Source organism: Poecile atricapillus, chromosome 7 (assembly GCF_030490865.1).
Source record: "Poecile atricapillus isolate bPoeAtr1 chromosome 7, bPoeAtr1.hap1, whole genome shotgun sequence".
NCBI lineage: Eukaryota > Metazoa > Chordata > Aves > Passeriformes > Paridae > Poecile > Poecile atricapillus.
Window position 1 is genome coordinate 34,294,853 of NC_081255.1, and position 24,641 is coordinate 34,319,493.

The 24,641-nt window shown below is 40.3% G+C and overlaps 1 protein-coding gene across 3 annotated transcripts in view; it reads right to left on the reverse strand.

Moving 5' to 3' along the window:
- The window catches only part of SLC44A5 (solute carrier family 44 member 5), a 67,697-nt gene extending 43,384 nt beyond the window's left edge, over nt 1–24,313 (reverse strand). For 2 of the 3 annotated variants that reach the window (XM_058843383.1, XM_058843379.1), the window contains exon 1: nt 23,759–24,129. In XM_058843383.1, coding sequence (XP_058699366.1) covers nt 23,759–23,795 — 37 coding nt within the window. In that variant the 5' untranslated portion in view covers nt 23,796–24,129. Of the gene's footprint in view, nt 1–23,758; nt 24,130–24,173 lie in introns of those variants that run through there. The other variant, XM_058843382.1, reaches the window with a different exon arrangement.
- Between the last annotated feature and the right edge of the window lie 328 nt (nt 24,314–24,641).

Here is a 24,641-nt window from a genome sequence, read left to right on the forward strand (position 1 = left end):
GTGTAGTAGGACAGAAAGAGGATCATTCCAGTTATGTTTCTCTAAAAAAAATCACATTAAGATTTTGATACTTCTGCCCATCTGTTCTCAGTAGGATTATAAAAAAATCCCAATACATGTTCCTGCACAACTGATATATCCCTGACAGAAGCAGAAGCTTCTTGAACACATATAAAAGCCTAAACTTTTCAAAGTTTACAGTCTTAATTTTGAAATGAATCCAAATAAATGTTTGAAATGTACTGCTGTTTAGTGGTAGCCAATTTAATTTTACTTAGAAGATTTTTTTTAGGCAAATTTAAGGTACATTTTAAGCAACATGCAATATTCCTGATGCAGACACAGCCTAATAATCCTAGTAATATAAAATAATACATTATTACTGTAAGACACACATGTATTGAAGCAGGCTATTAAGTCAAAAGGTTGCCATTAATATAAAAACAACTCTTCCAGTAAGTCTCTACTGGCATACCATTTTTTTTTTCCTCTTTGAAAGATTCAAGTATACCTCATTTCTTGTAAAATCGTTTATTTTGTATCATATATATTTTACATATGGGTAAAACCTTATAAAAAAAGGGCCTTGTTCCCCTTCTAAAATCATGGCTCAGGCCTGCTACTTTGGCTAAGCAGAAAAGGACTATGGGAAAGTGACTCAGCTGAATTGGAGGTAGAAAAACAAGTTATATAACCATTACATGTTCACATCATGGTTTATAGTGGTTGGTTGGATTATCTTTGTTCAGTGCCTTAAAACTGTGTAACTGATAATGGGCTAACTGCTTAAAAAGGCCTGGTTTTTGCAATAAAGTGGCTCTCCTTTGCACCTGCCTGGGGACCCTGTGTCACTTTGCTTCCTACAATCCTGCATTTCACACATACATTGCAATTATAATAAAAATACACTTATGATTCCTCTCTTGTATAAGAAATCACACCAAATGGTAGCTGCCTTTGAAATATGCTTTATGTGCCAGTATAAGTTTCTGGACTGCAATTATACTGTTGATGTGGGCTCTTGACTTGTAAAAAACAGAAGGGTGAAAATGGAAGAGGAGTGGTAGATGAGACAAACAAGTCACCTCATCATTTAAGTGTCCTTTTCTTTAAAAAACTGCAAAGACAGATCTCAACTTATGAGTCAGTTTCCACCCACACTTGGTCGTCCAAGTTTCAAAAGTGACTGTCGCTGACTTAGAGTGAAGCTGAGGGCATTCAGCCTTACTAACAAACCAAGTGCCACTGCTGCAAATCTTACCAAAGGACAGAATAAAGGAAGAGGCGGTAAAAAACAGAACACAGTGAAAGGCAAGGGTTTAAGGTTTCAGGCAGACCAAACTACTATGCACTATTACATTTTACCCATCATTCATACTCCTTTGCTTCCCAAGAAGTCCAGGCATGTGCACTACATAATGAGAATTGCCCAGGAATCCTGAGGTCAGTGACAGTTCAGTGGAGAAGGCTGACCATTTTTCTACTGTGGTTAAAAAAACAAGCACTAAATCAAACTCTAATAATGAAATTATTATCATTGCAGTCTCCTAATTAGTCATGTAGCTGAAAAAGTGTGATGTACTCCACGTCATAGCCACAAGACAAAGTGAACAATAACACATCATACTCCCAGATGACTATCAGTCCAAAGATTGTGCAATTATTTTTTCCTGATAGTGACTATACAATTAACATGCTGTCCATGCTCATGTAACATTAGACAAACTATCACCAGCATGATATCATCAAATGTCAAAGGTCCACATATAACATTCTCCTAATATTAGTGAAAGCACAGGCTTTTAGGCAGGTATTGAAATATACCAGCTGTCAATTACCCTCAGAAAAGGGACTGAAAATGTATACAGTTAATGTATTACAACCAAATTACCACTGAACTGCTATTCCACCATGCAATCAAAATCAGCAATAGCTAGTGGAAGTTTTACAGTTCTCTGAACAACAAACAAAATGTTCCCAGCAGTTTGGGTCACACAGAGAGCATCATTACGGTTTCCATTTCAATGTGCTTATTAGCTGTTCCCCCAAATTCTTCTTTGGAGCTGAAATTGTCTGTTCTTTTTTTCTTTTTCCCCAGCTTCCATTCCTTATTCCTGTTCTGGGACTAATGCAGCAGCAACAAGTTTCATGGAATATCCAAGCAAAGACACGGCTACGCAGCAAAGATATTTATGAAATGGCATGATGTGTGGGAAGGGTACTTCTCTGCAAACGCAACTATTCCACAGGACATCTTTTGCAAAGTGAGGTTGGGCCCAGGAGACTGGGTGAACTCTAGAACAAAGCAAGTTCTGTTTGTTAGCTATGACTGATGTGACTGTTTTGTTAAATATTTCCTTTCCCCCAAAATTTTGATGTATTAATCCAGCCAGAAAGGGCTCTTGGTCTTGGAACATACTCACGCTTTAGATAAAAACAGCACCTAAAATACAGCTTTGATGATGCTTTACCCAAAAAAAGACATGTTTTGAAATAATCAGATGCTTCCTACCCAGGATGAGAAAATGCCAGAATTTTCTGTTTCTAGGCTGCTTTACACCAGCTGATCTAGAATGACAGTTGTCACCTAAAGAATTTTTTCTCCTAGCAGAGTCTCTAACCCCAAATGCTTCATATCATTAAATATCATTGCAACCTTTTCTAGTTATTCTTATGCAGTAAAATGCTGCATGCAGATACCATACCAAGACCTTTTCTATAAATCATTAAGATAGCATAATCATAATCTCAGAGAGAGGTTGTTATCTTCAGCATCTACCATTAATAATCACAACACAGCACTGTTGCTACTGGGAAAAGAAGTGTAGCAATACACATTTTTTTATATATAAAAATGCCAGGTGGATGAAACAAGAGCTGGTTTATTCTGGACTGTGTACATCATCTATCTGACACTATTTTATTTGTACAAATGCTTTCAATTACTTTGGAAGCAAGAGAACAGTCAGACTCACAATCTTATGAATAAACTAGTGTCTAACGCACAAAAGCCATGTTGAAACTGCAGTCAGAGAATGACCGCAATGCATAATTTTGAAGAACTGTCTTTCTCTGTATACCAGGTCTTTTCTAATATCTGCATGTTAAACCAAGAATGGCCAATGATTGCCTGTATTTGTTTAATGAGCTGACTTCTTTTTTTGGAAGCTAGACATCAAAATCCTAATGTAGCGTGTTGGTACAACGTCCAATATAAAATGAACAGGGCTATCACATGTCTCAAGTTGTTCCATAACTCCAAATTTTTTCAGTCAGTATTACTTATCCAATTCTCAGAATACTAAGATACATTTAAAAATGCAGCTTGTGTCTTGAAGACAATGAATCAGGCATCCAGATCTTAAAGACAATTCCCTCTGTTTTATCTCCCTTCATGTCTCAGAGATTCTATGCACTGTGCACTACCCTGTTCCTTATGTAGCACACATGTACGACACTTCCACTTCAGCAGGAAGTGCCTGCTGAGCATATTCAGAAACTGGTGAGCTCACTTTTACAATTAGGACCCCACTTTTAAGAGGAACGGTATTCCTGCAGGTAAACATAGGAACTTGAACATAATCTTTACACAATTACAGAATGTACTGAGTTGGACAGCACCCTCATTGATCATCAAGTCCAATGCCCAGCCCTGCATAGCACCATCCCCAAGAGTCATATCACATGCCCGAGAGTATCGTCCAGATGTTTCTGAACTCTGTCAGGTGCTGTGACCACTTCCCTGGGGAGCCTGTTCCAGCACCCAACTACCTTCTGGGAAGAACCCTTTCCTAATATCCACCCTAAACCTCCCCTAACACAGCTTCAGGCCATTGCCACTGGGCACCAGAAAGAAGAGATCAGTGTCTGTCCCTCCTCTTCCCCTCACAATGAAGTTGTAGACTGCAATGAAATCCCCCTTCCGCCTCCTCCAGGCTGAACAGAACAAGGGATCTCAGTGGCCCCTCGTACGACTTCCCCTCAAGTCCCCTTCCATCTCTGATGCCCTTCTTTGGATGCTCTCTAAGAGCTTAATATATTTCTCATATTGTGGTGACCAAAACACGCAACACTCAAGGCGAGGCCAGCCCAATGCAGAGCAGAGTAGTACAATCCCTTCCCTTGCCCAGATGGTGATGCTGAGCCTGATGTGCCCCAGGCACAGTTGTCCCCCTAGCTCCAGGGCACTGCTGACTCATGCTTCGACCTTCTGTCAACCAGGATCCCAGGATGCTTTCCACAGCACTGCTTTCCAGCATCTCATTCGCAGTCTGTCCATACATCCTGGGTTGCCCATCACAGGTGCAGAACCTGGCACTTGCCCTTGTTGAACTTCATATGGTTGGTGATTCCCAGTCCTCTAGCTTGTCTTCTGGTTTTTCATTCAACAACAGAACCCCCACCATTACTATTACAAAATTAAATGAGTCTGATATTGAAATCAAATGGAAGGTGTAAAATAAGTAAGATAACCTTTAGCTCTGGAACAAGTTATTATTTATTGTTAAGGGGAAAGCAGACTGTTAACAGCCTTTCACAATTAATTTTTGGGACTCACAAAATTTATACCACTAAACCTTTAGCACAAGGTTCAAACCCCACAAAACATTTACATGCCGTGGACTCTGACCTTTGATAATTACTATAATCTTCTGTAAGATGGACTTTATCCTACATGATTAAATACTCCAAAATGTAGGCAATTCATAGATTTGTCAAAATTTTCCATTAAGAACTAAAAACAAATAATAATTTTAAATAGTCTTTTATCTCCTATAAATTTTTATACTAACTATCATCCACTAGAAAACAAATATTACAACCTATTTAGAACTTTCCATTTAAAACTTATGTAGCAAATTTTAAATTTCTTTTAGATGTAAATAGAATGCTGGAAGTGGCGTTACAAATGCTGTTTTTCCTTCTACTGAAGTAGAAGCATTTGAATAAGAACTTTGTAGCATAGGCCAATTCAAAACCAGAGAAATTACATGAGCGTATTCTGTAAAAGAAGTATACACATAAAGTTCTGCTTTTAAAAATAACATTAAGAAATTACAAAAATTTTTTTAATTGCAAACCAGACATCCTTATTCACTCAAGACAAACTACCATCTCTCATCTCTAGAATATACAAACATCCATTCCCACAGTCCTTTATTCAGAAGGAAAAGGGGACACAAATCTATGGAGTATGGTCTTACAAAGTAGCACAAAGTCTCTCAAAAAACTGTCTCTAGTAATTAAATGCCCAGCTTTCAGAAACTCTTAGCCCTACTGTCTGAGAATCTCGCATGGGAACTGCACTCAGCTATGATGGCTGATTAGTAGAGAAGTCAGAAAACCATACAGAAAATATCCCTGCATAGCCTGGAGAATTAGTAAAATTTAAATCAGTTTCTTTTACTAGTCTTTGGATGTCATCATTTTATGACAAGCCGTTGCAACATGTTTTCTGTGGGTGTCGTCACCATTCTCCTTGCATTCCATATCTGAAATAAAACCACTCTTTTGCTTAGAGAGATTGTAAAAACTGGAAGCAGAGCAAAACATTTTCTGCCCTAGTTCAGGTCCATGCCGCAGGCATCCCCTTTTGGCGCACGCCTGAGTGGGAGAAGCGTTAATGCCAAGCCCTATGAGCTCTCTGCTTGCTCTGCCCCAGGCCTGGGCTCAGCACGGCCACCGGACCTCCGCCGTCAGCCGTGTCCGGAGAGGCTCCGGGGCAGCGCTGCGACGAGGCCTCAGCCAGCGCCGATGCCCTTCGGGAGCCCTGCCCCGCCCGCAGCTCGGCCGTGCCCTCGCCAGACACAGCCCAGGCCGCTTCGCACTCCTGCCCGAGGCCACGGAGGCGTCCGACCCTCCTCAGGCCCGCGGCCCCTGCCGTGCTCTGCCGCGCTCGCAGCGCCGGCCCAGCGCCAGCTCTGCCTCCCGGCCGCAGGCTACCGCAGCCCCGGGCTCGCTTGGACCGGCTGGCCTTGCCCAGCGCCATCCAACAGGCCCTGCCTGCCAGCCCAACCCCGGCACTCGTGGCCCAGCTTCCAAGGCAAACCTTGATCTGCCAGCAGGATGGTTACATAGAGAGTGACTAATTAATTTTTCTTGAAGAACAACTTAACAGAAGTTTAAGCGTATTTAACATTAGTAAAACACCTTCTCTCAAAAGAATACCCTCCACAACAGCTGAAAGGCTTGTTTCACCCAAACATCACTAAATACCAGTAGATCATGTCTGCATAGCAGTGTCTGGTAAATTACAACTACATAAAGCTTGACAATTTAACATATGGCATGTTGATAGTTCAAGGCATTTCCAAAGGTAGAAAGTGTCTTATTCTGCCTCTACAAAGGGCGTTTGAACTAAGCACCCACAGTTTCACTGAAAGTCCCGCTGCCCAAATGTGTGACCAAGTTTGGACTTGGTTACTAGTATTCAGTGTGACATTAGAATAGAAAAATAAAACCATTCAGATGAGGATTTGTTGAGTCATGACTATTGCTGGTTTAACAGAGGTTAAAATTTATGTTTATTTAATATTGCACATAAGATGCATTATTATGAATGCCTGTCCTTATGAACAGTCTCTGAATAGCATACCGTCTGGTATAATGAACAAAGCGCCAGCTCTCCCTGTTTGTTTCTGAACCATTAGATACGCAGTGACAATTAAGAGTTTGTGAGCCTGTATTAATTAGATCCAGTATTTTAACAGGCAGGCACATTTTCATTTATTTTCCCTTCAGTTCTGAGACTTCTGCCACTTACTGTAGGATGTGCTCGGTAGTCTTAGGACTGTTAACAATGGCTCTGTGTCTGGAACAGTGAATATATTCTCAAAATTATAATACAGGCAGATGTAATTTAAGAATTTATTTGAGCAAATACAGTTGCTAAGAAAGAGTCAGAAGTCACCCTTTATTCCAAGTTTTTTCACTTAATAAAAACAGACTTCCACTGTATTCTCTATTTTGTCTTCATAAAAGAAAATACTCTGGAATCAAAAGCTCGCCTTTACACGAAGCCAAATGCATTCTTAGACAAAAGGACTGTGACTACTTATGTTTTCTGTTTCTATAGGCTTCTAAAAGAACAACATATTACGCTAAGTTGGTCTCATCCTTTGAACCAGGTTTGATTCCCAGGACTGTTAGCAAATAAATAATCCAGTATTAGTTACAGGTTTTTATTCCTCAAAGGAACTTGTTGGCATTTCCAACATATACAATAAATGAGAGATTGTTACACGCTGATGCAGAAAACAATGTCTCCATACATTTTGTTATTAGGTGTTACAACAAAGAAATTATGATTTGAATGGTGATCTCAAAACTGTTTGAATAATTTTGCATGTAAGAGGACTAAGTCTGAAAAATTTCACATTAGCTAGATATCTGTAAAAACTGATACACAGTGACTCCTAAACCTGTACACATACTGACTTGCAATGCTACTACCAAGCACTGTGCATTATAAGTCTTTCTAGGAAACAACCTGTTTCTGCAGAAGCAGGTGTCAAGTTAGTGTCTAAAGCACAGAACTGGCACAGATTCCCCCTCCGTTTCAACAGAAAAATATACAATATGCTCATTGTATAATACTAGATTTATTACAACTAGTTTGCAGATTTTCCAGTTTGTGATGGGTAACCTAACCCTAATTTGGAACTTCTATTGCTATTGGTGTATCAATTTAGAACAAAAAACAACTGAAAAGTGTAATTCTAGATGTAAATCCACAGACACAGTGGCATAAATGACAGTCCTAAATGCTCAGTCTAGACTGAAATTATTATAGGACTAAAACCCATATGTATGAATCATTAGGTGTGTATCAGCTATATGTGGAATTAATGAAGATGTGATCACAAAAGATAAAATCCTCTGAGAACGTTTCTACAGTGCTGCTTTTTGTTCAAAAGAAAGGGTACTCAGTGATAACCCAGCCCAATATCTGCCTCATTATAGGAATGGGCCATGGGCCTTCCTAGCACCTTAACAAGTGTTCAGAATTCAAAAGCTGGGCATTTGGTTAAATACCGATGTTGGATCAGACCCTCACTGTTTTCTAAAAGGGAGTACATATTCTTACAGATTTTTCAGCAGCTCCAGAATATGACACACTCGTTATACATAAATGACATGAAAAGTGTATTCCAGCTGCTGGAGGGAGAGGAAGGAAAGAAGGAAGGAGAGAATCACAGTCCACTGTAGATGCGAACATTTAATGTGAATGTTTAACACATGAATATTTAACATACTGACAAGTACCTTGTATAGAAGAAACATCTCAAAGACAAATCAAAAGCAGACCAAAACAGGAGGCAAAATATGATTTGGGGAATTTGGGGAGATTTTCAGAATACGTGTTGTTGTTAGCAACACTGAGAAAGCTTTTAAGAGAGTTGTGAAAAAATATGAGAAGATTGAAGCCATATGAATAAGAATTTGGTTTACTCTGATGAAAGATCAGAAAATACCTTCCCAGTCTCAGAAGCAGAACAAGCCTCACCTCCTTACAAAAAGTAAAAAACAAAATCCGAGCATTTTACAGTCCTACACTCAGCTTTATGCACTGCAGATGTACCTTAACATTTTGAGAATAACAGTAAGCAATAAAATCATAATGTATAAAAGAACTTGCTGACTGGAAGTTCTGGTACTATTTTCTCAGCTGAAAATGCTTAATGTTAGGCCCAGATGCCTAACAGTTAATCTCTGGTTTAATCTCCAACTCATTCCTAGACATTGATGTCTTATATTTGATAAATATTAATAATCATGTAAATTATAACTGGAAATAGCTTCTGTTCTTGTATGTGATGAGGTTGTAATATCCCATGAAAATGTGAAATCCTAGGAACTGGAAGCAAATTTTGAAAACGGAGCCTTTAGCATTACAGATTTATTGCTGAATCAACTCCAGTGCTTTTTTCTTAGGGTTATCTGGCACCGAAAAGCATAGTCAAGAAATATCATGCTACTAATAAACAACTAATATATTGTTATATTGCTGTTATTATTGTTATATGTCCCCAGTAAAACTGCATTTTTTAAAGTGCTACACATGAACACCCAAGTTACTTACACTTTTCTCTGCAATGCATGAAGCCAGTTGCTAGTAAGTACACAGATACCAGAGGTGGACTGAAAGCACCTAAGCCTAGCATTCAGCTATGAAGGTGCTGCTAACATGCTATAGCCCTAAGGTTTCTGTGGCTAGTAACTCTGCTATGGGTGCCATGAGGAATTCTACTCTGTCCTTCCCAATGGTATTCTAAGCAAACACCCTCAGAACACATGTACTTGGAGCCAGTGCAGGTCACAGCACTCTCTCTATGGCTTTCAGATACTGTGCTTAAACTATGACTGAGCCTACAGAAGGCATTACCACAGGACACCTCATCTCTTCAGACCTTGAGCAAATTGCACATCAACAGAAATTTTATGGTGTGCAGCCTGAATTTGCCTTCTCCAGTGAGCCACCACACCACAGTATTCATTCTGATGAACATCTGGTTGATGCAAACAAAAGGTATTGCAAAAAGTGTCAGTGTGTAGAGGGAAGATCTCACAGTGCATGCTTGTACTCTACTCTTTCCTTACATTCTGTTAATCCACTCATCTCTTTAAAGAACGGAAAGTGAGGAGAAAGACATTAAATCTGTATTATATTATGTATAAATGCAAAATATGTGACTTTATTATCAGCACTCACTAAATATTCTAAATCTCTGGAGGAGCTAAAACACCCGAAACTATTAACTAGCAATTTTGCAACAATTGTATTTTACTTACTGTTTGCTTCCAAGTGTGATCTGTGAGCATACACACACACAGATTTTAAATTTTAATTGGAAGGATTTTCTTCACTGTGACTCTAAAATGCAAGATTTTAACACTCCAGGGTGACATGTGTCCATATGTTATTGCATAATAACACTTTTTGTCACCTATATTTAGCTATCAAGCTACATCCTTTCCAGTTGAGCAGAAGTGACTGTTCTGCTAAGAGAGCAATCCATTCATGATAGGGAGATCTTCATGGAATTCCTCTTGCTAAAAAATAAGTAGAACATGTTCAAGGATTCATAAATGCTATTTCCATAATCTGTGACCTCCAATGTTCTGAGTCCTGTAATCTGTTTCCTTCTGTTCTGTCAATGTCCTTCAACCCTCCTTTCCTAGTTCACATTCTTAAGTAATTCTCCATCCTGAATCCCAAATTATTCTCTCTTCTCTTCCTAACCACATTTTTACTACCATTCTGCTGCCATATATGAAATGGGATTGCCCCTGAATGACAGGTTTCCATTATGTTCACCCTTAGAGATAAAAAAGTTTTATACGTTTTTAATGTGGAAAACTGGTCCAAAATTCTAAATCTTAACTGCCTAAGAAAGGATGTAAAGACCAACCAAATAAAGGGACTACTGCATACAAAATCTGTTCTCTATACCTTAGAATGCTTAGCACTAATTAAATATCTCAGTGAGCAGTAATATTTGTCTAGTCTCCCCTGAATTGGTGTCATTTACACTGCACCATCGCCCATTAAAAAAAAATCAGCTCTTCATGACCCCTAAAATATTTTGCCAGTCAAAAGGCAATCTGTTTGGAAGCCTACCACAGAAAATAACTGTGAAGAGTGAAATTCCAACATTCTAACATTCCAACAATATTGTAAGTTATGTAAGGTAACCAAAAACTAATTTGAAAAAAAGAGATGTTTTGTAGAAACAACCCTGTGTTGACAGAGAGATTAATAAAAGGAAATGTCAGAAAAAGGACTGTTTATGATACTAGGAGAAAAATACTCATTTTGATTTACATTCCTTTCCTGGGTGTAATTCAGCATTACAAATTTGAAAGTTGAGATTCTGAATCTTGCAAATCTTTTTTAACTCGCTCAATTAAAAAGACAGGTATATCTGTGGGTTCCATAGGAAAGGGCCTAGGTTAAGTCTTTCCTGTAAGCTGAATGAGACGAACTAGTCTGAAATAACGGCTCAGAAACTTCATCTTTCTCTCCTGCTTCTAAATAGTATCTTCTCATTTGTTTTTCTATAAGACAGATGGAGTTCTTAAAGAGCAACCTAAATTTGTGTGGCAATTACTACAGAAATTCCAAGAAAAGCTGCAAACATATGCACTGAAAATAGGAAGAAATCTTGAATTTCTCTCCTGTTTTAAGCAGCAGACCTTATGCTAGAGAAACTGATGCCAAATATAAGTATCAGAAATTTTTTGACTGTCCTTTTACTATTTTCTGGAAGGTCTTCTCTCCTCTAGTAACCCAGTTTGGGCTCACCTAAGGTGAAAAGACAGATCTATAAAGTGAACTAGGGGCGTAAAAAAAAATGTAAAGAAGAAGGCTTAAGGGATCCGATTACAAGCAGACCACATGGACAGTAATTTAAAAGTTGAAATCACTGTCAGTAAGCCAAGAGGAAAACAGGACTAGTTTACAGATACACTTACCTAGTGGGAGAGGCTTGGTTTCCAAACCCAGAGTACAGAAAAAAACCAACAAAACAAACAAAAAACAAAACAAAAAAGACCACCAAAAACCCAATAAAAGCAAACACACACAAAAAAACCCAAACCAACCAACACCTTATTCAGGACCTTCCCGGGCCTCTTAGCCAGAGCATCCCCATACACAAACCACTCTGTTGGGACTTTTACACCAGTAGAGCTTTTCTGAATGTTTGCCTATTCAGAATCCCCAATCACCTAAATAAGACTTATGGTATTGCCAAGAAAATATGTGGTCTGTACAATAGCAGTGTCTTTTTTTTTTTCTGAGTGCTGCTTCCAGGATGGCAGGATTGTGAGTTTTTTTTCTTTGGTTGGTTATTAAAAAAGGACTGATCAAATGTTTTAGAATGCTAATGTTTTCTGCTTCCCAGACTTATTTCCCTGTCAATGCAGCAACAGCAATATTTGTTCTTCAGTTTAAAAGACACAATACCAGATGTCCATCTAAACTGCAATTAGTGGGGCTTGATTAATGATTAAGTGGAATAAAAGAAATCTTCTGGAGGGGAAAAAAAGGAAGGAATGAAAAAATTAGAGTGGAAAGCAAGTGGAAATGGAAATAATCAGATAAGCAAGGGAAACAGGAACAAGATGATGCAGAGGGGTAAATTGAAGAACAGGCTGTAGTGTAAGTGTGGGAGAGTTTAAAAGATTGATCAGGTATCCAAGAACAGCAGCAAATTATCCAAACATCCTTTACAAAAGACAAGTCGACTACAAGTTGCATTTAATAGGCAACCTAAAGGCATTAAGTTAAAATTGGACTTTGGTTATCCTGACAGCTGCAAAATGGAATAAACTATTCAAAAAATCAATTTCTGAATCAAAATTTTGAATCTAAAGGACAGCAATTTTGTAATTTAGAACACTGTGAACTGAAAGACGTTCAAATGCTAGCACGCTTTCAAGATACAATTCCTATTATGACTTATAAAGAGTTGTTTCTTGAATCTTAACCATCAGCAATAATTTCTTTTAATGCACCAAAACATTTTCTAACTACCAGTACACTCCCATCCACTGAATCCATTTACATCAAGCTATAACTGTAGCAAACTGTGCATAAATGATAATTTGATAGTTACAATATGTTTTTACTTGATTTTGATTTCTGGATAATACACTAATTAAATGATTCCTGAATGTTTACAACAAAGACAGAACCCTAAAGACAATGAGCATGTACTGGTAAAATGCAGAATGAGATGACAGTATATATATATCCTGAATGCTTTAGGAAATGCAATACGGAATTTGACTGAAGGACAAATTAACAGACAAAATGAAGGCTAACAAATGGTTTTCTTCTTAGAGTAGCTTTTGTGAGAGATCTCAATCAGTAAACCTAATCAAAGCTTATTTAAAAACTGAAAGGATTAATATAGATTAAATGGGACAAGTTGGGAATACTAGGACACAAAGACTGACCTAGTCTCATGCTAGAAGGATGTTCCAAATTACTGTTGTATTCTAAGGATGGAAGCCAATGTTTTTCAATCCCAGGCTTTTTTAGATATGCCAGCAATTACCCTCAGTCTCTCTTCCTGCTTCACTACGGGCTAGGAAAAAAAAAGTAAAAAATTGCTTGAGCTGTGGATTACTGCCCTAAAAATCTGAAAATTAAATCAGTTTGCCAGTGACTCTATAGTCTTGCAAAACACTTTTAACTACGTGCTTGCCGATTATTTTATGCCAAGACATGGTCCCCCTTTCCCTCACTGTGATTTGGATACCTATGCTGCTAAGCCCTACTTTGTTATACAGCTTGTGCTGGAACACTGGAGCAACGATATGTCTTCACAGAACATATAAAAGCCATCATTCAGACTTAAGGAAAAAAAAAGATGGCAGTGGATTGGCCCCCCACTCTTTAAATACTTCCCACCCACAAGAGAATTCGAGCAAAAAACTGTCCCACAGTGCACATTCCATCCTACTGGTATTCCCAGAATAGAAGTGTTTCCACTTCTATTGGCACAGTGCAGCACCAGGAATAAAGACATCAAGCCAAACAGAGCTTGCGTTAGGTATTAAGACGTATTATTTCTGGGATACTCTGACATTCTGTCACAGTATCAATACAATTGCATTTACAATTGCTTTGAGTGCTACTGGAAAAAGGTTCTGAAGCATGAACAACTTCTCACACATTCCGCAAGTCTCCCATCTTGTGCAACACACAAGTCATTAACAAACAAGAGGCTTCCTTTACCAAATAAATGTTTCCTCATATTTTTCTAATGTGATAGTACATGGTCACATTCTTCTTATTTAGTACTTCCAGAGGAAGACTTTCTCATGGCCAAAATGTCTTTTATTACAGATGCAGCACAGTAACTCAGCAGAAGATTTGGAAAAGATTTGCAAACAACTTTCAGCTGTATAGAAAATCTGCTGCAAAGTGCTTTCTATCTAGTTCTATGAAAGCTGAAAAACAAATGAACAAAATCACCTCCAACAACCTCTTGATCAATGTTTATCACTACTGAGGTTTTGCCAAAAAAAGGGGCAGGTTTTCTACAGGGGTCCATCATGCATTACAGAGGATTCACAGCTGGAAGTCAAGTACAAACTCCTCCAGAGAGAAATCTTGTGTTCTAAATATGATTATGTTTTGGAAATCTGCAATTACCTTTAAAAAAACGTTCTGATGGTGAAATATGCTGCAAATGTAACACAGAGGAAAGCTTCAGATTCCTTGCTTTATGCTCAAATTTATTTTGCAGAATTGAAACCAACAGAGTGAGATACGAAAGAAAAAATCACAAAATTCCTCTAAAACAGAGGACAACAATGAAGAAGCATGTGATAAATTAAAAGTGTATTTTGTAACAAAAAGACAGATTGACAGAACAGAGAGAAACAGACAATAATGAAAGACAAAGCAGATAGTCCAGATGCCAGACACATAGATGCCTGTAATGACAACAGCTACAGTACAAGAACTTGACACCTGTACTAATCATTTGCATCAACTTTGTCCTCGCAGGGATGCAACCTCACAATTATTTATAGAAGCATCTACATTAGTAACATTAGCAGCATTTGGTTGAGGGATTGTGTCAAATGGTCAGGAGGAAACTGTGAGTAACTACAGTGTAACTTACCACAGCTTTTGTAGTGCAGCCAAAGCAGCAGAGAAAAACAATACGTAGCTGTCATCAAATGTAACATAGCCCAAAAAAATGTAAGTAACATAATTTAACCTTCTAATCAAATATTTAGCTTGCATCTATCTTTGGAAAAGAAAAGGTAAGAACATGGGTAAAGAGTAAACCAATTCCTGTGTTAAGTGGAAATCATGTGCAAGACCATAGCAAGGGAATGAAGACACGTATGGCTTTGCCTTTTATTACACTAATCATGACTGATATCAAAGTTAAAATGCCCTAACATCAGGAAAACATGTTTTAAGATAGTGCCCAGCTAGCTAGAGTTTGCAAGTGCTCATCAGGCCTGCTTGACAGGATGAGCAGACAGGCCAAGACAGCGCAAGCACGTTCGAAAGGTCAGATAAAGCACAGCTATACAGACTATAGTCTTACCCTTCCACAGGTGCTCCAGAAAGGCTCTTGGGGTCACACAACGAGAACAGAATCCGCTTCCTCTTTCAGTTTCATTTATTATGCAGGCTACAAGCAGAACTTTACCCATAAACAAGAGAATCTTTCCAAATGTATAGCAGTCTGTGTTAAGGACCACTGTCATTCAGTTGCCCTTATTTGGTTGGGCAACTACAACTTATTATTTTAAAGGCAAAATCAATACAGGCAAATTCAACACTTTAAAGCAAATTCACTGCAGGATGCCTTTTAAAGATAATCTTTGGTACAGACATGAAACTGTGATACTTTGCCTTAAAGTATGACAGAAAATGGTTAGACAACACAATTTAACGCAAGCCCATAGATTTGACTACGACTAGTCAAATCTAATGAACTTTAATTCCTATGTTGAATGTAATATTATCATTAACTGATCCTACTAACTGAACAACAGCTTCAAACAAGTCAAAAAACAGGTGACCAAAAATACATTAATTGACCATTCACATCCCTCAGTAGTCACTCTGTGGGGAAAAAAAGAAACTTCCCTACATTGTTCCTTTACCATGCCATCCTTTCTCACTACATTTTTCTTACACCTTTGAGTGAGACAGAGCATAAATAAACATTTGTAGGTTTTCTCATGTATCTTATTCTTACAGTGTACGTAACAGGGAAGAGTCTTGGAAAAAAGCTCTTGGCAGTTGGGGGGTTTATTTTTTTCTGCTTGAAGAGCCACATTTCCACGTGTACTATACAACTTAATTGATAGTCATTGGCATAGAATTCTAGTGCACTTGTTTATTTGTTTACCATCCCCACTTACAGATTCACTTGATTTGGAGTTACTTTCACTTTGTTAAGAAACTTTCACTGATTTCTCTTCCTATTCTACTTGTCAGTATCCCAAACCACTACCTACAGATTTTTGATTCCCTCAGTTGAAAGGAAAACCTTTCATTATAAAAGGATTAGAAGAAAAAGCCAAGTTTGCAGTAGCTGAGCTCTCTTTATTATCTTCTCTACAATTCCAAAATAAGCTTCCAAACAGCTGCCAAGATGGTTGTTTTCCCTCAGACTGGAGATCAAAATGGTAGCTAACCTCAAGCTTGTGGACTGGTGTTACACGGCTCTTGCCACAACATTTAAGTCATTTGTGAAGACTCTATCAGCATAAATTAGCAATGATCTGCTCTGCATGAACTGAGTAACTAGAAATACAATATAATGTAACATTATGTTACTTGCTTTCCAAATGAAATGATGTATTCCTAGTCATAATAATTCTGTTAGAAATATATATATGTACGTATTATATACATATTCACTTAAATACACACACACACACACACCTATATACATATGTATGAAAGAACTTTATTATCTCAAAAAACCTACACAAACCTTTAAATTACTTATGGGGGTAAATATTATAAAGTTCAAGAGTATTGGTCACAGGGCACATCATTTCCCTGTTAGCAGTTGCCTAGATGCTAGCACAGATATTGCACTGTACTGAAACCAACAAAAAGGCGTATTCACAGATACAGCTCATTGCCTTTTGTCTGACAGAATAAAGCAACAGTACAGGAATAATTTATCATTCTACTGGGGGTGGGGGATGGGGGAAGACCAGAGGGGGATGTAAAAATAAAAGTTCTATTTTGCTACACTCAGCTAGTTTTTATCAACCTGATCATATCCAAGAAATTATAACTCTTATAGAAAAATAACAATGATGAAAAACCCAGATAATTTTAATGTAATATCCACTACAAATAATCCTTTATAATAAATACCAGAGGTATTATTTTGCATATTCATTTATTTCAAAGTACACTGATTATAAAGGATACTAATTCAGCTACCAAATTTCACAGCACATCAGCTTGTACAAGTCTAGATGATCTGCATGCAATAGATACTCACTTTCTTCTATATACAAAGAGCTGTGGAGAAGAGATAATTATGTGGTATCCCAGCCCACTCGTGTTAGATCTTCTCTTTCAGGTGAAACATACTCCTAAAGTACAAATGGGTTCCCACCCTCATCGCATCACAAGTACATACTAAATCATATATTTTAACAGATATCTACTGGTTAAAAGCAGGCTCAAGCATGGAACTTCCTGCTGGAGAAGTAACCCACCAAACATCTTTTAGGAACCCTAATCAGTGGCCTCTTTAGGGAGAGGATCGCTTTAGGCAAAAGTTCCTTTTCTTGGCAGTCATCAGAGGTCAATCAAAGACACCATTCCAGGTTTTAGTAAAACAGAAGACCCTTGACTTCAAAGTGACTGCTCAACAGAGTGCCTTCAAGGAGTACAGTCACTTGCTGCAAATCTCTTCAGCAGAACCTAAGAGGGAAAGGATGATTTCATTTATGTGGAATGAGGCTGGAAAAATGCAAATATCCCTTAGCTAGAAGGAACAACCAGATGTATCCCATCTTTGCCCATGAAAAGTTGTCCATATTTTGGATGGGCATGTGGACAGCATTGAATTTCTACATTAGCAGTAGACACTGTGGAATTATGCTACAAGCGAAAGAGATTCCCTCCTGGCTACTTTTATTTCTGGGTGTTTATAGCATCCCAGCTGCTGCAAAGTGCCACAGGAGATGAATGGGATAAGAAAAAACTCTTGATGTTTCATATGGATGTCAGCTCTATTATTCGGAACGGCAGGTATAAAGCTATTTATATCTATACCCGGAGAGAAGTGAATTCCAGAGACTGGAATTCCAGTATCACAAAAACTTGGTACCAACAAATTTAGACTGAATAATAGGAAAAGGAAAGAAAAAAGCTGAAACATTCACACAAACTTTAAGTTGCATGGATCTTTTGTCCAAAATTATACTCAGTCACTGTTGGGATCTGTCGCCTAAGAATACTTAGATATCTAAGACATCCACTTAAATCTAACAGCTGCCAGGCATTTATTCCCTGTAGTCCTAGCAAAAAATAAAACACGGGCTTATTATAAACTTTTTTCCCCCATAGTTACTTACTAGACTTGTCACCACTTTCACACACCATCTTCATGGAATTGAGTCCTGCGTATCACACCGCCTCCCAAGTAAGTGCTCACAGAAAATAAAGTTGGAAAGAACTTTGAAATGTTATTCAGTTAGTCTACTTTCAGGATTTCTTGGGTACTTCTTCACTGTTTTCTCAACCTCTGACTGAAGCACCTTCTTCTAAGTCCCAAATGAATCAGAACAAGTTCCACATATGGAAATCCAAATGTCCAGGTTCACTTATATGTTGCACAGTGCACAGACATCCCATTTTTCTTAGCCTTCGCTGTAACAAAGTAAGGTTGTTAATAAATTTGGGTATTTATCTTCCCTGTATTAAACAAATCAGAGTTTTATTTCATGAAACACATCTTGTTCCTAACCTCACAGGAAAGCTCTTTCACTTACGTGCTTTAATAGTCCTAAGTTAATGTAATATACACTATCCTGCTAGATGCTTCTGTATTATTTTATTAGATTATTAGACAGTAATGGCACACTGACTCTCTGACATAATACCCAGATGCTAAGGAATCGCATTAGCAGATTTTGTAAATCTGACTGCCTCTGAGCCAGATACTAGCAACAGGAAACACAAATAAACACAGTTAAACAACTGTGAATGTGATGTGCCTTTACACTTCAGCAGTGAATTCAGAGCAAACAGATTTTCTCATATCCAAGTGAAGATCAATTACTGAATTACTAAATCACCTCCACATTTCTGTGTGTTTAACTGTAACAGCATTTTTATCTCTGACCAGAAGAAAATTGTGGCCAAATTATTTTATTTTTGCTTATTATGTAACAGTAACGACCAATTACCCTGTGCAGAATGAGATATTTATGACTCTAATATAAGGATACGGCGTAGAGAAATACAGGCCTGGTACAATAGGAGAGACTTTCAGAATCAGAGATGCAAGATTGGATGATGATATACTATACATGCTTGGGATGGTAGTAGAGAGAATTTCCCCTCAACTATGTATTAGTATCCTGCTTCTTAAAAGATATAACCAAGTTTAACTAGTCAACAAGAAGTCTAGCTTATTAAACTCTTTCTAGATAATGTTCAGTGACAGTTATACGTAACTCATTCAATAGTGTATAACTATGCATAACAGTTCCATTAATCTCCTTACTTATAGATGTTCTGATTGTATCATCCTTGTCCATGAGCCAATACTTTACTACCAAGAACGGCTCAGCTTAAGTCAATAAGTTAAAAAGATGTGCAACACTCAAGTGCTAAAGGATAACAAATGTAGAACCTTTACACTTTCAGATACTCTAGAATCTTAACTGGACTGGAAAATGCAGTAATTAATTTGGCTCAAGAAAGAGCCACTTACAAAGATGCGCTAGACCACTAGGTGAGGAAAAATTGTATTACCTAAATCCTACCAGTTTTATTGCCTATACTGACCAAACCATCTCTGGTATGCAGTACTCTTCCTATTTTCACAGAATCACAAAATGGTTTGGGTTGAAAGGGATCTGAGAGCTCATCTCATTCCTACCCTATGCCATGGGCATGGACACCTTCCACTAGACCAGGTTTTTCAGAGTCCCATTCAGCCTAGCCTTAGACACTTAGATGGTGCAGCCACAGCTTCACTGGGCAACCTGTTTCAGCACCTGATTACCCTTGTGATAAAAAATTTCTTCCTTATGTTCAACCAAAATCCTCTTTCAGTTAAAAAACATTGCCCCTTGTCCTGTCAATAGAAACGTTGGAGGAAACAAAAAGGGAAAAAAAACCGAAAACAAAACAAAACACCAAAAAAACCCCCCAAAAACCCCAGAGGGGTTAAAAAGAAATGAAATCTTTCTCCATCTTTCTTACAAATCCCCTTTATACATATCAAAAAGCTGAAAAATTTCAACTCTCTTGGCCTTTCCTCATAGGAAGGTGCTTCAGCCTGCTAATCATCATTGTGGCCCTCCTATGGACCTGCTCCAAGATCCCTATATTGTTTGTGTTGGAAACGCTGGAGACAGATGCAGTACCTTCAGTGGGGGTCTCACTAGAGTGGAGTAGAGGGGCAGAATTACCTCCCTCAACCTGGTGTCCCACTTCTTTTCACGCAGCCCAGGACACAACTTGCTTTTTGGGTTGCAGATGCACACTGCCAGGCCACAGTCACTTTTTCATCCATCAGTACCCAAAGTCCTTCTTCTGCAGCATTGGTCTCAAACCGTTCATCCCCCAGCTTATGCTGATAATGGGGATCACCTAACCCAGGTGCAGGACCTTGTACTTGGATTTGCTTGACTTCAAGCAGCCTGCAGATCCTCAAGCCTGTCATGGCCCCCTGAATGGCATCCCTTCCTTTTACTGTATCAACCGAATCACACACCTTGGTGTCATCTGCAGCTGTGCTGAGGGTGCACTTGACCTTGTTTATTTTGTTGATGTACATACTAATAGCACCAGTTTCAGTACAAACACCACTCATTACTGGTTCCCACTTGGATACTAAACCACTGACTGTAACTCTTGGGAGAAGGATGTTGTGGAGGACATTACCACAGAACCAGACAAAAAATGAGGCAGTATGCTGAAAGTTTTCACTCAAAAAGACCTGTCTTCAGTGAAAAACAACAGGGAACATATTACAAAATGTTTAAAATTCTTTCTCTGTTTTTTTGCACAGCCTCACAAATTTATTCCACAGTGAATTGCTTTATTTAAAACTAGGATGTTGGCAAAATCAGGTGTGTCTGAAGCTCTGTAACCAGGTTCAGCAGATCTGCTCAAAGAGTAAATGATTTATCCCACCTAAAACGTGCACTGCAAAGCGCAGATGAAGTGGACCCAATTTATGGCAGAGAAGAAAGCCATCCGAATCTGCATTTCACTACTTCAAACACTTCTGAGTACATTAAATTGTTAATAAAACGTTAAATAGTTTCCTTTTTAAAATGAACCTACCCCACTGGTATGAAATTTGAACCTCAGAAGGCAAAATGAATTACATACCACACGCACAAGAATTTACCAGCAGGACCTAGGGAAGATTTATCTGCAGTAGTGCCACAGCCAATAGCTTCCACATCGTATGACACTGCTGTGGCTAAATAGCCTATTTTCCTCAGTTTGAGGAAGCCCTTCCTGCATGGCACATATGCATAACTGGAGGAAATTAGGAATGGTAAATACAGGTCAAGTGACAAGAATGACATCTTGATATTAAGTGTCACAGTTCTCAAAAGCTCTCCCAAGTGAAACAGAACTTCCCCGACTTGGGAACATAAACAAATAGAATTCTTCTTAGGAGAAACCTAACATGATCACTTCACAGCAGTAACTAGGAAATCACAATTATAAACTCAAGTTTTGGTTGCATTCATTACTGGCAAAAGAAATCACAGGTAAGTAGTTCTTCCTAAAGAAGATCTAAACACGCAGATATAAAAAAGCTAGATGAATTTGAGTTGGAAATAATAAATTGGGCCTTCTCAATGTTTCTTAAAATAGTGATAAAAGTTTTTGTTAAAAATGTTATCATCCCTTTGGCCTTCAGTGTAATGGAACTACAGTTCACTGCTACAGGAAACTGATTATGGGACAATCACTGATTCTACAATGAAGTAAAAGGTAATTTCAACATTCAACAGTCACATGATGGCATTTAATACTGCAGTCCTAGAAAGAAAAATACTGCTTCCCTTAAAAAATAAAGACCCCAATCATAAACCATGCACTGGATTAACCTCTTCTAAAGAATCAGACTGATGACACAAGTTTAAAAAATTTGAGAAGAATTTGCCTTTGTCATTCGTAAATGCTGTGAGGAATCCTTGAGATTCCAAGGAAAGAAGTTTAGGGCATCTATTCCTCTGAAAAATATACCTGCAGGCTAATAAATAACCAGTTGCTGGCAAAGACAACAAAGTCAAGAGAATAACTATTACAGCAACCTAATTTAAAAGACAAACCATATTACATATGCTCAATTTGAAAATACAGCACTTTCCGTTTTATAAGTCCTTATCATTATGCGATCTAACAAGAGAAAGAACTTTGCTTCCCAACACAAGAGTAATTGCTCAGGATTTCTGCAAATGTAGTAGCACAAGAAACATTACCACTATTAATATCCATACATGTAACTGAACTAAAAGGAAGTAAACACATTGATGAAACAGCTCAAATAGCAAAAATTCTACAATTCTTCAGAACACTGCCTTCCTCCCTAAAGGTGAATAAAAAGATTCATCCTTTCTTACCCATCTAACATGCTTTCAAAATGAAGTTTAAAAGGCTACTGAATTACGACAATAAAACACTTGGTATTGCTCATCATGACTTTACTAGAGTCTTCTTGCTAACAAACAGTAAATGAGGAAGCATACATAGAACTTACTGAACTATATTCAAAAGCTATTTTTCCCTTCCTGAATACTGTGCGCTCTCCTTTCACAATAATACTTCCACTCTTTCTGCCATCGGTGTTGAGTATCTATGATCTTAGGCCTACACACTCTCTCCAGTAACCTGCAAAGTTATTTGAATTCCATAGGAGTATAAAAAGGTTCTCTCAGAAGGTAAATGATTTCAGACTCACCAATTTTTATTTTACCTTAGCTCTGTGGCTTGTCATCCCTCCCTAAAGCCTTTTTTTTCTTCATTTCCCTTTTTCGAAGGAAGCTAAAAATTTTCCTTTAGACAGATCCATGGATTTTCCTTTAGACAGATCAAGCTTCAGACCATGGCAGTGAATTAAAAAACAGATTTTTCCAAGGTGTAAACATGTCACAAAGCATGCCTGTGGTACCGAGGCAAAGTCTGCTTTACCAAACCACGTTTACCCTTTTGCGTAACTCGGCTCATTACTGGAGGCCTTCAAGGCTCCTGGAGCAGTAGACCTGTCCGAAGGGGGTTTGCTTATTCTGCACGTTTGTTTTGCCATGGAAATCTCGCGCACACTGGGAAGAGGAAATCGGCTTTGTAGCGACACCTTCAAACAGGCTAAGCAGCTTTGCAAACCCCGTGCCTCCATCGCAAATGCATCGCCTTCCAAGGAACAATTAAAGCAAAGCTCGAACACCCAGATGAAGTTCTGCCCCCGGTGACCTTCCCGCAGCGCCGGTTAGCAGGACCAGCGGGAAGCTCCAGCTGCACGCGCCCCGAGCACCAGCAGCCCACAGGTACCACCGCTCAGCGGGCGCCACCTCCGCACACCGCTCCGGGCACCCCCCGGCCCCGCACAACGCTTCAGGAATCCCACAGTCGAGTCGCCTCGGCTCGTCTCGGCCCGATCCGGCCCCCGCACCTGCCGCCAGGCCCCTCTGTGCCCCAGAACACGGACAAAGCGGCCACAACGCACCTGCTCCCGCGGCGGGGGCGGCGGCGGAAGCTCCAGGTCTGCCCGCCCCCATCTCTGCGCCCACCGGCTCCTTCCCTGAACCGATCGTCCTGCTTGCTTCAGGCCGGGCCAGGTGCTCCGGCGTCCCGGGGTCTACCTCCGAGACGGGGGACCCCGCGGCCACCGCGCCCCCACATTCGCCAAGGGAAACAAACTCCGTCTGCCTCTGGCCGTCGCTGCCCACCGGGCGGATCCGCGCTGTAAACAGGCCGGAGGGCAGTGCAGGCGCCGGCCGCCCCCGCCCCAGCACCGGCGCTCGCCCCGCCGTACCCCGCGCTCACCGTAGAGATGTGTGGAGGCTTCGCCCTTCCTCGCCATCGTCTCCCGTTGCCCTCCGCGCCGGCACTGCCGGGGCACAGCCAGGGGCCCGGCGCCTCCGCCCGCCGCTCAACGCGTTCTTTGTTGCCGTGAAGGCATGAGAGGCGGCGGCGGCCGGGCAGCTTCCCGCTCCGCTCTGCCGCGGCCGCCCGCACCCCACGCCCACCCTGCCGTCCCGCCGGCTCCGCGGCGACGCCTGCGCCGACCCGCGGGGGCGGTGCCGGTGCCCGGGTCGCGAGGAGGGGGGGTGCGGGCGGAGCGGCCGCGTCGAGTGCCGGCGAGGGCAGCCGGGACGGGTCGCGCGTCGCCAACTTCCCTTGGCCCCGGCGGCAACTTCGGCATCCGGCGAGAGCGCGGCCGGACCCGGCGGGGCCGTACCTGGCAGGGCGGTTTCCATCCTCCCGCACCAACCGCCGCTGGCCGCAGCCGGGTGCGCTGCCCGTCTGTGCCAGTGCCCTGCGCAGAGCCCTGAGGTGTTGCCACTGGTGGGAGGCGGCCGGCCGGCCCTGAAGCCGATCGCCGCCCGCCCGGGCCTCGCCGGGAAGCACTTCCCTTGGCGGAGCTGTCCGTGCCGCCCGTGCTGAGCGCCGGGCCGGCCGGGCCGCCCTCGAGCAGCAGTCTCGTGCACAGCAGCCGGCACGGGCTCCCGGGGCTGGAGGAGGACGAAGTGTTCTTACGTGCTCACCGACAGCCGTGCGTGTGTCTCCCGAGGGAGGGAAAGCATGTTGGTTCTGGGTTGGGGCATTTTCATGATTCAGTCAAAAAACACCCTGAGAAATACGCATTTCTGGTTATAAACTTTCCTTCAGTTGACATCCCCCATGCATTTTATCTGAACGAGGTCAT